This window comes from Pholis gunnellus (assembly GCF_910591455.1).
Source record: "Pholis gunnellus genome assembly, chromosome: 2".
Classification (NCBI taxonomy): Eukaryota; Metazoa; Chordata; class Actinopteri; order Perciformes; family Pholidae; genus Pholis; species Pholis gunnellus.
Genome location: NC_136536.1, coordinates 24,903,550 through 24,917,815, shown reverse-complemented (window position 1 = coordinate 24,917,815; position 14,266 = coordinate 24,903,550). Strand labels below are relative to the sequence as shown.

The 14,266-nt window shown below is 38.4% G+C and overlaps 1 protein-coding gene across 1 annotated transcript; it reads right to left on the bottom strand.

The window, feature by feature from the left end:
- Nucleotides 1-6,680: 6,680 nt before the first annotated feature.
- On the bottom strand, nucleotides 6,681-13,433 carry LOC306712964 (troponin C, slow skeletal and cardiac muscles-like). Its single transcript, XM_079182457.1, has 6 exons — nucleotides 13,304-13,433; nucleotides 12,112-12,142; nucleotides 10,997-11,143; nucleotides 10,716-10,830; nucleotides 8,811-8,947; nucleotides 6,681-6,927 (listed from the first exon to the last, which is right to left on the bottom strand). The coding sequence occupies exons 1-6, from the start codon at nucleotides 13,325-13,327 to the stop codon at nucleotides 6,896-6,898; spliced, it is 486 nt and encodes a 161-aa protein (XP_079038583.1). The 5' UTR covers nucleotides 13,328-13,433; the 3' UTR covers nucleotides 6,681-6,895.
- Between the last annotated feature and the right edge of the window lie 833 nt (nucleotides 13,434-14,266).

Sequence of the window (14,266 nt, the reverse complement as noted above, 5' to 3'; positions counted from 1 at the left end):
TAAGCTGAAGAGTCTCTTGCTGGTTGACCCGTGTCTGTCAGCGGCCCTTAGATACCTATCAACGATTATAGACTTGTTGATGGGCAATCCGTGGTCACTTTTACAGATATATCAACACAAAGTATATACTAAAATGGGTTTCAATATTGAAAACAAATCTAACTTATCTTTCTTTTTTATATACAGATGTAGATATAATTTTCTATTCTTTTTTTTTTCTTCTTTAAAATAGATTATGGTTTTATTTTTTGAGTTTTGTAATTTAACGTTGTTTTTCTGTCATACCTCTACTGTCTTCTTTTGTATTCAGCAAGGTACAGGGCAGGCTCTCTTTTGTTTGTGTACAATTAAAACCGCTTTAGTCGACGAGTTCGTAAAGAAGATCAAACTGTGGCACGTCATTGAAAGAGAGGCTAAGTCTCATATTTACCCGTTCACTGTACGTCAACACAAACGTAGTCGTTAGAATAAGGCCTAACCGTCGTCACTCACACGCTGTATGCCTGCCGCATGGTTCTTAGCTAGCTTGAGCTTGAGGTTGTGTGAGCACTCATTCATACGATATTTGGTAAGGAAAATGTGAATTTGAATACCTGTGCGTTTGGATCCAGTGATGTTGCTATGGGATACAAACTCCATATCTAAGACTTTATTTGACCAACCTTTTATGTTTTTAATAGCCAAATGAGGATTATGCTGATGCACTCGTGTGTGGCCGGCCATGTCTTTTAACTTGTTTAGTTTCTTTTGATGATTAAAGACAATTCAATGACAACAAGTCTGCGTGTGTCCATCTCTTTGGGCTGTTGCAGTGTGAGGGAACGTTTCACCCTTCAGCATGTAGCACAGGGCACACGGTGCTTCCTCTGTTCTATCAATATATTGATGAAAATGTACTTCCACATAGGGCTGTCACCATGTTTTCACAACACTTTATCATGGCCAAAATAATTCACGACAATGAAATTGCAGTATTTATAGAAATAATGATAATAGTAATAACGCTATCAGTCAAATTCAGATTTCACTTTATTTATGGTGCGTTTTGGTGAATGCATTGCACTTAAAACAAGTGTAGGGAGAGATTCTGTAGCCATAAGTGTAGATATAAAATGATTAAAGAGGCACCGGATTATTTACATAAATATAATCATGTGTATTAATGAAATATGAATAATTAATTTTTAAATATGGTTATCATCAACACCCTGTCTTCCACTTAATGTGACCCAGTGATTGAAATTTAAAACCAAAAGTCATCTCTACACAGGACACACCTCTCTATGTTTGGGATGTTGATTTGAAGCTGCAGAGCATCCAGACCACAATGTGTTAGTAACAGAACCTCACACTTTATAGCTCACTTTACCAGCTGTCAGGTCGGCAGATATGAAAGTCTTTAAAGTTCATGGAGGTCCATAATCACCTCCAGGTTTCACTCTTCTTCTCCCCTGCTATAGTTGCTTCTGCTACACCTTCAAGTGGTGGATGACTGATGGAGTACCTCTTCTCCGATCAGGAGTCGGTGTCCGACTGATACGTATGTCATTAATACAAGGGAGAGACCCACAAGCATTTATTAATTCCTTTATAAAGGGTGACTTATTAGAACCTAACAAATAGGCGAAGCTATCTGCTGGCAAAGTGAATTGAAAAATTATTTTTACAAAATTGTGATGATAGAACATCTCAAAGATTTCCAATATGGATGTATCTGTTTTATGCTCATTCTTCTGAACGTAGATGAGACTGATCTGATGACTGCAGAGCATCATGGACACTGATCAACTTACACTAATGGAGCAAGATGTCCACCAACAAGCTCGACTTTGTTATGACATACTACACTACAGTATGCTGCTTTATGAGGTACTACTCTATGATACTTTATGACGTACTACACTATGATACTTTATGACGTACTACACTATGATACCTTATGACGTATTACACTATGATACTTTATGACGTACTGCTCTGATACTTTATGAAGAAGACTTGAAACTAGAGATTGAGACCATAAACTCATGTTTACAATGTTTACTGAGGTAATACATCAAGAGAGAAGTAGAGTCATTTTCTCATAGACTTCTATACAACCAGACAGTGGCGGCTGGAACATGTTCTAGGTAGCACTGTGCCACATCCAATCAATTTCAGCAAACATCCCAGTATGATTTAATGCAAAAAAATCTACTACTAGTTCAATATTTAACATTTATTTCAACACGAAAAAAACAGTAAATAACACTTTGACAAACACGTCAGGACATCTTTTGTCACCCTCAGGGAATTCAGTATAATATTCAGTATAATACAAAACACACACTGTATATATTCTGTATATATATATATAAATTATAATAGAACATGTGTATTTATTGAGATGCCCCTATGGACCTTGTTATAGGAAGTAAAGATCAGGAGAAGTACACGAAGTGTATTTAGGAATACTGATGTTAAATTAAGCTATGATGAGTTTTCACTGTTAATTTACCATCTCTATTAAATGTTGATGCCTCCATGACCAAGTTAAGCAGATGAGACTGAGGACAACTATGTAGAAGAAAAGATGTTCACTTTGTCTAATATGTAGCTTGACAGAGTTCTCATGTGTGCCCTGGTGTTCTCATGTTTCCTTACCTCCTCATCCCTAACTCCCTAACTGTCCGTGCTGGATCTGTTTCTGTTGTAAAAAGCGAATAAGTTATTAGTGCTTGGCAACGATTAACATTTTTAATCAAGATTAATCGCATTGTTATGTGCAAAGTTCAATAATGGATTCAAAAGTAGTGTATTGTGCACTTTTATTTTAAAAGTACTGCTATATGAACAAAAGTGCAATAACATTTGGTTTGCAAACGCTTTAAACAAATAAGGTTATTTTTAACAGCAGTATTCCCTTTACACAGTAGCAGTTATAATATATATATATAGAGAGAGAGAAAAAACACTTTTTACATCACATCATTTCATTCAGTCACGTGAGGCTGATCATTCCTGAGTGTCAGGTTTGATGAGTTATATCATTTAAGAAAACCATAATCATATTCTGGGTTAATTAATAGACTTCACAATCAGAATTTCAAAACGTACCGACTCAAATAATTAATAACTAAGACAAAAGCATTCTGCCGGTAGAAATCGGTCCTGCGCTCATAAACAGAACACAGTTTGTTAAAGAGGTAACAGACTATAGAGAGAAACACCTCTACAGTGATGATAATTGTGTCTTTATTAGTTATTAGTATTATTAGTTCCTATTAAGTACAGTGATCATGTGAATAGACAAACGTATCAAAAGTCTCCAGCTGTTAAAGCCGACTGACAGCTGATCCAGCTGTGATCAGCTGTTATCAGCGGCCGCTGTCATCAGAAACAGACGTCGCTTCACGTGACACAACTGAGGAAAGGACATCTCATGTCTCTTAAAACATATTTCCTCGTTTCCTCTCTCCTCGCATGGTTTCCTCCATGCATCCCTGGTGGGAGGGACTAAGACGCAAGGAAACGGGGATGTAATTAAGAGACTTGGGATGTACCCAAACACAGCTGTTCACCGCTCGCTACCCGTTCTTGTGTTAAATATGTCCGCTTAATAATAAAAAAAAAACTGCGTTAACGCACAATAATATAATTGTCGGTGTTAATTAATGAATGCGTTAACGCGAGAATAACACGTTAACTTGCCCAGCACTAGTTATCATCATGACTGCATCCAGCGAGCCAAACCTGTCTGGTGTACAGCTACTAGAGAAGCTTCATGTACTGCTTCCCTTTCCCGCTAGTCTGCTGTCTGTTTGTGAGGTCAGGCTGATCTGGGATCAGCTCTTTCGGCTGTAGTTTCTCCTCCAAAGTTCTCCTCTCAAACGGGTCTTGGAGGAGTGGTGCTCGCGCTCAAGACGCACAGTTTAGGGTGATAAAAATTTTGCCCTGTGCTAAATGTATTTGAGGATGCCGATTGGCTAAATTGTATGTCATACATTCATTTCTTTAATTAAACTGCTTCATAGACCCGCCTCCCGTGGGCCATTTCTCAACAGCCCCAGCGCTGCTGAGACAGGCGGAGAGGAAACGCATATACTTTGCGCAGATATATTTTATTATACACATACATATACACATATTACTGGGTGCATTCCATATATCAAAAACACACATTTTGACAATTTATTATTCTTTTTATTTTCTGTGGCTCAAGGGGGGCCTTCACTTATTTATTAATACCAGAGATGGGCAGTATTTCTATTACTTGTATTTGAAATACGTATTTCAATTACTTTTGAGTATTTTGTAATTTGTATTTGATAGGGCAGATTAAAAATCGAACGTAATTTGTAACAAAATACTTTAGAGTGGAGTAATTTTGTATTTAAAATACTTTCTCCACGAATCAAAAAACAGTTCACGAGTTCAGTCTTCAGATCTTCAAGTTCAAAAGATTATCTGTCAAGTTAAATATTTTATCTGAGTGTGAGAGATGTCAACTAGCTTGATGTATAACTTATGTCTGGGTCTGGCTTCATAGCCTATTGTATATACATGGTGATGGTTATAATATCAAGCTAGCGATCGATGCTAACATGCTGTCGAGGCTAGTGCATAGCCAGTGTTTAGCAAGTTAGCGTATCAGTCGAGTAGCTAGCTATAGGAAGAGGGAGATTGGGAGCTTGTATATCATATGTGATGAATATTTTCTTGTTGATACAAAGCCAAAGTTTATGGGCTGTTAAGTCCCATTAATAAATACATATATATATGTATATATATATAAAATCAAGTTGTTGTCTTTTAATAGCTTTGCTTAGTTACACTGACATTCTGTGACTGTTCTTCCTTTGTGTGGGGTTCACCAGAGCTTTGTGTACATTATATAAACCTGAATGCTCTGCTATACCAAATTGTGAGAAAACAGAAAATCCAGAAAAAAGTATTTCCTATATTTTAAATACAAAATACATGTATTTTGTTACATTTTCTGGCACCAGTATTTTGTATTTTTTTGTAATACATTTATTTGGGGGTATTTTGTATTTTGTATCAAAATACATTTTGATGTATTTTTGCCCATCTCTGATTAATACTTGCATATATATTACATGCATATCTACTTCGGCCTAATCAAAAACGTTCGACAGGTATTCAGGATATTAACCTACATGAAATGTGCGCAAAGTCCCGCAATGTGCATGGCTGATAACTTTTGAATATCACCAACGTACTGCCCCTTCTCTCCCGTTCTCTTTCTTCATCTTCTCTGCTTCTGTGACCTTCTCAGCGAGCCGCTTCAATGCAACAGTGGTTGTAAGACCACACAACGTCGGAACGGATGTCTCACACTGTGGACACTGCGGACTCGGATCATCTGCGATGCATTCTCTGTAGAAGGAGTGTCCGCAGAGAAGAGTCACCGGATCCGCAAAGATGGTCCGACAAACGGGACAGGTCAAATCCTCGGAGTACGTAGCGGACGCCATGGCTCTTCATTCGCTCTGCCAGGCTGGCGGACCGTCGCGTTGTTTTGTAACCGTCAGTTTAATTCCCTTCAATTTCACTTTCCTGTAGAAAAAAAAAGCCGCACCCTTCGATCACTTTCAGTGGTTCCGGGTTTCCACGGCCAGGTGATGACGCAGAACAACACGTTAGAGCTCAGAATCACAGCTCACTTCAACAAACAGGGACACACTTCTGTGTTTAATGAATCACTTCACCTGCATTATCGAGGACCACCGACACTTTGTTAGAGGGGAATGTGAGTGGAACATCGCGCTCTAGCGGTCAGATGTCGAAACTGCTGGTGGGTGACATGATTCTCTATACTGAGCTCATAACAGTCCTTCACGCTGTCCGCAACATTTCAATTGTTTTTTTAAATGTTGGCTCGAGTTAGTCTTCAGTCTGTTGCTATAGTTTCAGTTTAGTTTCAGTTTTTCAGAAAAGTTTTACTTAGTTCAATGCAATTCAATGAGGCTTTATTGGAATTAAGATTAAAACATAAATAATTTTGCCACTTTTTTTAAACTTCTTCTAAAGATGCATTTTCACTTTTATGCTCTTAAAGAAGTTTCAGGCTTGGAAAAGGCCAAACGTGGCTAAGGACAGTTGATTTCACAGATTCATGATGATTTCATTAGAATCTGATGATTTCAGCACTTTACTGCCTAATAAGAACCCCAAATGGGTCTCGTTCGGGCCTCCGTGTAGAGACACACGGCCATGTGCAGCCATGTAGATGATATTAATTGACAGGCAGCCCTGCAAACGCTGACCATTCAGCAGACTGAGCTTTTTCGGGACTGGGGCTTAAAGAGACAGGCACTGAACTAGACCTTTTCAGATATTCGGTAAAGAGGCATATACAGTATGAGAAAAATAAATTTTTTTTTAGCATTACAGCATACAAATATGCTCTGGTAGAAAATCAAAATACATGTATGAACCTGAAAGATTTTAAAAATGTGTAACCTTTAACAAGGATTCAACATCTGTAAGCCACCACCCAATGGAATAATCATGAGCACACATTCAAAGCCAACCCTAACCAAAATCAACTATCCTGTTTTGTCTGTTGAAGCCTTTAGGTTTCTGGGATCTAATATCTCTCAATCTGGAATCTTGTAAACAAATAAAATGACTTACTAATTTTACTAGAAATTTAAGATCCACATATCATGACAATGTAATTTTGAAAATATTTTTAATGAAAACAGTCCTTATATATATGACATTTTAATTCATCATCACTATAATAATAGAATAATAGAAAGGACAGGACAGGCGTCTGCTGAGGACCGGTGTGTTGTCTTTATTGTTAAATGCAGACAAATGGTGGAGGCATATCTTCAGGAATCAATCGCCCTTGATGCTGCTGCAGTGAGGCCTTCATCTGAATCCTTTATTCAACACCTTTCATGAACTCAAGGAACTCTGTCAGAGAGAATGCACAAAGTCAATATATACACACACATTATATATATATATATATATATATATATATATATATATATATTTTTTTTTTTTTTTCTTTTTTTTTTTCTTTTTAATGCGTATTGAAGGTATGACATATGATTGATTCTCCTGATTCCAAAACCCAGTAGAATTGACAAAGTCAGGTGTATCACATCCTGAGCTTGAGAGAGCGATCATTCACGCTTTTCACATCATCCCGACTAGAATACTGCATTTGACAAGGTTCAGTAGGATTACTCACATTACACCCTTTTTATTTTCCTTACATTAAGTTCAGGATTTACTTTTAAGGTTGTCCAGCCTTCCACGAATATTTCTGTGAAATGGCAATTTTCCTCCTCCGTTCTAAAAACAATTCCATCCACACAGGATTAAGTATTATAACTTTGTTAGGGAACAAGAACCACGCCCCAAACATATCTAATTTCCTCCGCACAAAGTATTTAAACACGACTGACCCATTGACTTCCTCTTTGACTCAGCTTCAACATCCTTCCCCCCAACCCCATTTTCTTTCTATATTTCTTCCTCTCACATAATTACAGGAACCATGAGGGACTCTGCATAATCAGAGCTTCAGAAGAGACAGTCCCCACTCAAGAGTCTCAACTCCCCCAGTTCCTACCAGCCACCGGACGTCAGCTGTCCATCATTTCCCCCCTATCCATCATTCCAAGACCCGCTCCTTGTTCCTTTACCCTACACTCTTGCATTCCTTACCCTACATCCCTTCATACCACGACCCTCATCCTTTCATCCCCAACCCTACATCCCTTCATCCCACAACTCTAATCCCTTCCTCCCTCAACCACCTTCCACTCCCAATTTCCATCCCTCTCACTTCAATGTAATAAACCATTTGAAACCCATATCGTTATTAGCCTGGTCTTAGTTAGTGAACAGGGGTTTGAAACATTGTGCGTCCAGTAGAGTGACCAGATGAGAATGGGTCAAATTCGGGACAGGGGAGTTTGAGGTGGGTGTGGTCACATGGCCACGGTGGGCGTGACCTCAAATATATTACTTTCAGTGTCAAAGAACAGTAGTAATGGTCCTGCAGACCATACACAATGCTTTGTTTGGATCTCGTAGGGCAGAAATGATCCACAGGTATTTACCTTTCCACTCTTGTCGGTACTGATAAGGGGCAGCTGTGGCTCAGTTAACTCTGAGCCACAGCTGCCCCTTATCAGTACCGACAAGACTGATAAGGTGGATTGTCTACCAATTGGATGATCTTGGAAGACACTGAACCCCAAATTGCTCATGATTGCTGTGCTATCAGTGTTTGAATAGATCCTGATGTGCAGGTGGCATCTTAATTGGTAGCCCCTGCCAAACCATCAGTATAGCGCTTTTCTAGTGTTTCTTGGGTGACTGGCATGTAGTGTTAAAGTGCTTTGAGTGAAAAAAAAATCTTCACTTTGGCTAGACTTTTTAAAAGTTCAGTTTCCAGTGACCTAAATCGCCATTTGGGTGTGTAAAGCCCAAAATGCATAGAAAATACTATGTTTACAAAAATAGCCCTCTACTCGTGGACAAGGCCTTGATTTTCACATATAAAGCCCTGCATGGTCAGGTACCTGAGACCTGCTCCATCCTCATCTCACCTGTAGGTCACTTGGTTCTTCTGAATCTTTGATTATTTTGACTCTGACTCTCTCAATGACAAAGGAATGCTCATAAATGTTGTGGAAGTTGATGGCAAACAATGTATTATTTTGTTCAGTTTGAAGGATGTTTCCCGCCAAATTTAATTGCAAATGTAAAATCTTTTCATTTGAACATTCTAGGATATACAGTTGGTGTCTGTTGTGTTACTAATGTGCTTGCTCCCGTACCATCATAATCAATTTTTCCATCATTGTTTTTGTCCCCATCCTTCATCAGCTCCTCAATGTCATCTTCTGTGATGGCCTCTCCAGTGGACTGCAACATGGTCTTCAGCTCTTCCAAGTCTATGTAGCCATCTCCATTCCTTAACAGAAAAGAAAGAAATCAGTTTTTATACTCAACGAGAATATCTTTTGATATAAGAACAGTTTAACACCAAACTGTTCTGACTGTCCAGTGCTGAACCACATCATGCCTTCTAACAGTGTATTCTAGTGAAGTTTTGGCTATTAAAGTCACCAAAAGAGCTTTGTTTGACTTATTAAAATATTGTCATTATTTTGTGTTGGTATTATGTTGATTTCTTTTTTATTAACTTGAACCCAAGCCCTATTTTTAGGGCTCTGCTCGAAAATTGCATACCCATACTAAAAGGACCAATTCTGTAATACAAGGTCTATTTTAATAATTTTGATGTTATAATACGCTTGTGAGATTTGTTCAGATGTGTAAATATTGTGTATATGTTACTGGTTAAGAGTAAATGAAGATGGCACACAGCTCAAATTGAAAAGTTTCAGGTTGGCCTAAAAAAAAGAAGAAAAAAAAGAAGGCCTTTTATTGTTATTATTTCTTGAAATGAGGCAGTGGTTACCCTAAAACATATCCCAAATCATAGCACAACATGTCAACAGTCTATGCAAATTTTGGCTTTGATAAAGTGAAGCAGAAAAAAAGTTAGAGGTTTTAGTACAGAGAGGTCAGGCGAGGTCAAGCTAAATTGTCATTTTGGAACCAGCTGTTTCATCACTAATAGTGTTCAATCTATCCAAATACAGCAGTTTGGCATAATTTTGACAGCCTGAGCCCTATCTAAGCATGTGAACCATGGATGATTCTCGAGTTCCAGTCTTCATGTGTGTATGTGAGGCTTTTTCAGCCTATGATTTGTCAATTTCAGTCAATGACACCTCTTTCGACGCGTCAGAGTCTCAAGACAGTGGGCGTAAGCTGGTGTTGATTGACAGAATCGTTAGCCAGTAAAAATCTAAAATGCGCCATGCCTCGCCGAGCGTCAAATCCAATAGGCCGAAAGTGAAATCCCTTCCCCCCGGTAGCCCATGCTTGTCTGACCCCCCTTTCTTCAGCAAACAGTTAAAAAACACACAGGATATACGTAGCAACAGGGTTTTTAGCCGGGGTATGGAATATTATTTTTTTGTCTTCATGATTCATTTTTTTGTCTTCATGATTCATCTCCTCTCTTACTTTTGAGGTGGAGTGGCTTGGTGTTGTGGTGCTTGTTGGCTGTATCTTTGTAATGGTTTCACGGAGAGAAATTCTGAAGATATCTCTGGATTCTGTGTCAAATTCTTTTGCTTTCTGATATATTGGTTTTCCGTGTTAGCCTTTAGCTTTGTGTTCTTAGCTTTGTCCGGAGTGCGTAGCTCAGAGAGTCATGGCGAAAAATATGTGATATTGTGGTAAATCTTCTAGTTGATTATATTAGTTTGTGTATAATTGTGTTTGCAGTGTGTAAAATGGCTTCGATGATATTTTTGCCCAGAATCTCTTCGTAAAGTCGTATATAACACGTGTGTAGCATTCATTATATTAGTTTGTGAAAAGTGCATTCTACGACACTCTTCGCTAAACTGTCTCGCTGGAACCCCCAATGGTCCTCGCTCGTTACCAGAAAGAGCGGTAGAGCAGGGTCATCCTTTAATCAGAGGATTGGCAGTTCGATCCCCGGCTCTGCTAGTCCATGTCGATGTGTTAAAAGTGTTAAAGCACTTTGAGTGATCGTAAAACTAGAAAAGCGCTATACAAGTACAGTTCATTTACCATTAACTCATTGTGTCTTTTGGAATAGCTCTGTGTAGTATGTGAAAATAAATACAAATATAACCTACTTGTCAAACATGCGGAACAGTTCAGCCAACTCCTCCTCTGATTTTCCTTTGCTCTCCTCCTTCATGCAGCGGACCATCATAACCAAGAATTCATCAAAATCGACTGTGCCACTGCCTGTGAACACACACCATGATATTATAAAGACTACATATCTCTATATCATATTGTTATTAGATTTCCAGTCCAGTTTTCCTAAATTTGCACTCAAGTTGTTTTAATGTTGTTAAAATCATTTTATTACACTCTATGGCAACACATGGGATGTAACCGTCTGACATACCATCCTCATCCACTTCATCAATCATCTCCTGTAGCTCTTCAGGGGTGGGATTCTGACCCAGCATCCTCATTACCTTCCCCAACTCTTTGGTGCTGATGCAGCCATCCTCTGCATCCTGGATAAAGATGTCAAATGCAGCCTTGAACTCTAGAAGGCAGAGGGATTTTAGTTACTCATAACTACAATCAGATAAATCTATGTGCACAATGTAAAACCAAGGAGAATTACTGACATAAAACTATAACAAAACATTTACAGGCAAGGTTCTTGGTTCATGCTCCTGATTACTGGGAAAAGAATGAATTTTATTGATAGAATAGCTCCACTACAACCCAAAACAATTATTCATAAAAACTTTATTCTGAATGTATGTTGTATTGTCTGTAGACATATTTATATAATATATTTATATTTTAATGTTCAGACTCAAATTAATTAAGTAGAGGTATAACATTTAACAAAATGTCTGGAAGTTATTAAGAATCTGTTTTGAAATTACACACCTGCTAAGTCAAGAAATAAATAAGATGATGAAATGAATACATTAAGCAAAGAATGGCAGTTGTCCACTAAACAAATATGGGACTTTAAACCTATACTGTTTAATTGGTTCCACAAAAAAAAGGTAGATAAAGGGAAAAAAGATAGGAAGCAAATACAGTTCATTGCCTACTGTTTGTGTTTCATCCACACCTGAGCAATGATTAAGATTAGTCAAATATACCAGTAATGGATTAAAATCTTTGTGATGCAACCTTTGCCAACGACGAAACATCAGATTATAGTAGTGTTCATTGCTCCTCACTGCTGCATGATTCTGATGTTTGATGCATCTTCAAAATGGTAAATGGCCAAAGTGCTTTACAATGTGATATATTCACACATATAACACCAATGTTGGCAAAAAAAGGTTCCTTGAGCAAGGTTCTTAGTTAAGTTTGATCTTTTTCATCGGTTCAACAAATTGTGAGTCAATAAAGATTGACTTTTTTTACATAGTATTGTCAGCAATAGTAGCCGTACTTGTAGTTAGAGTATTAGCAGTTTAGTTATAAGATGGTAAGTATGAAAATGGTAGTATTAAGAATAAGTATTAGCAGTAGTAGTTTCCTCACCATTTTTCTGTTCCTCTGTCAAGTTCTCAACCTTAAGGGAAACAAAATCAGTGTGTACATTTCATGTAATTTTACCACTTTACAGTTAGAGTATAACTTCAGGTCTGCAACTGTACTGACATTCAGTAGAACAGTATGACTGCAATGTCAGACTGCTTTCCTCACGTTCTATTCTTGTGGCATGGCAGAGTACAAAATGAGAATTTTGGACACTGGTGCCAGTGTCTGGCTGGGTCATTTGTTTTATGAGCCATCAGCTGTCCCTTCTCTTCTTCCCCCTGAACTGTCCAGTGGTTCTTTGTTCTATTGTCAGGCAGACATATGAACTAACCACAGCAGCTGGTTGCTCTGTGTTCTATCTGAGCTTATCACACCTGTTGTTTCAATGCAATACAAGTTGAAGGAACACACAGTGTCTTGTTTTTCTGTGGTGTCACGAGTGCCATTCAGTTCAATACTTGGATATTTTAGTTATGTTTTGAAATGGGCTATTTCTCCGGCATGCTGTTCTTAGAGTTTACGCCATACTGATGGAATAATTTCTTGTTTGTTAAAGCATTCACATTTCCTTCAAAAAAATAATATACCAAGGACAGGATGTCAGCATCTACAACAAAAGTCAAGCCCTGACTACAAGTAATAATTCCCCTTCCTTCATTTTTACATAGCCTTTATCTGTCCAATACAAGGACTATATACAGACACTGTAAAATATACCTAGTGCCTAAAGTCAAAGCTTCTCTGATATTAAGGTTCTTTTGTTAAGGTGAACAAAATAACTTATTACAAACTAATCCAATATACACCAGCACAAACTAGGAGAGCATCGAGTTGACGGTCTCAACAATAGTTGCATCTTCATGAAGGTAGCAGTTTCTGCTTTGCTATTTGCGTTTAATTTTATGTTGTTTGTGTGCACGCTTTTGTTTATGAATGTTAAACTTGATTTAGGAATTACAGGAGCAGCTGTTACTGTTAGCAGCCGTCAGTGGCTTCAAAATCTCCTCAGAAATAGTGTGCTAGAAAAGACAACACATAAAATGTATTGCAATAGCGTGTTTTTATCTTTTCTTTGTGTAAGCACAAAGACAGGATCTGTTCCAGGATTATCTCATACATGATTTGGAGTTATTCACCTCACATTTAATCATAATCAGAAAGAGAAATATAACAGCGCCTTAACGGTACTCACCGCTGCTTTATATACGTCATCCATGGCTGCTTGTCTGTCCCTGCCTCTGACAAACCACTGCACTCACTGCTGCACACAGACAAAGCACAAATACTCCTAGCTGCCTCAGGCTTTATTGTTAGAGTGTGGCACCAAAAAGGCTCCTGACCCATCAAGGGTGATGGAGGGAGGAGTAACAGAGAGAGAGAGATCTAGAAATAGGAAACAACAGAAGCTACCCAACAATAGTAAAACATTGACAGCAGCATCTAATAGGAAATGCTCTGTTTGATACAAGCTGTCTCAGTGATCAGATGAGCTCATTTTGATGAAACTCTGTCATTTTTACATTCTGCAGGCAAAATTAAAACGCTGAAGTCTCTCTGCAGAGCCAGAGTTTGGTTTGTCTGTTCTGGGCTGCTGTAGAAACATGGCGGTGCTACATGGTGGACTCCATGCAGGGACCAGGCTCCATATGTAGACATAAACACAACAATTTCAGGTATACATATGAATATATATTATATTCCATTTCTGCCGATAAATCCCGCTAAATGTTTCACAATGTGCCTTTAAAGACGAGACAGGAGTACAGGTTTGTTGCTCAATTATTCAGAATTTTGTAGCTCTTGTGAATTAAAACAATTTCATATGTATATGACATATTTCTGTAGCCCATACAAATATGTATATATAAATTATACATATGTCACGGGAGTTCAGGATCAGGACCCAACAGCAACCACAGGAGACAGAATCTGGTAAAACAGATTTTATTTTTACCGGACAAGGACAGGAATGGCTGTGTGGAGCCCGTGGTCCGACACCGGAGGAAGGCCGGATCGACAGTGTGGTACCCGTGGTCCGACACCGGAGGGCAGGCAGATCGATGGTGTGATTCCCGTGGATCGACACCGGAGGACAGGCGCTCAAGGCAAAAGACAGTATGGACTGACAACCCACGTCTGCAGGACCAGGGTTGAA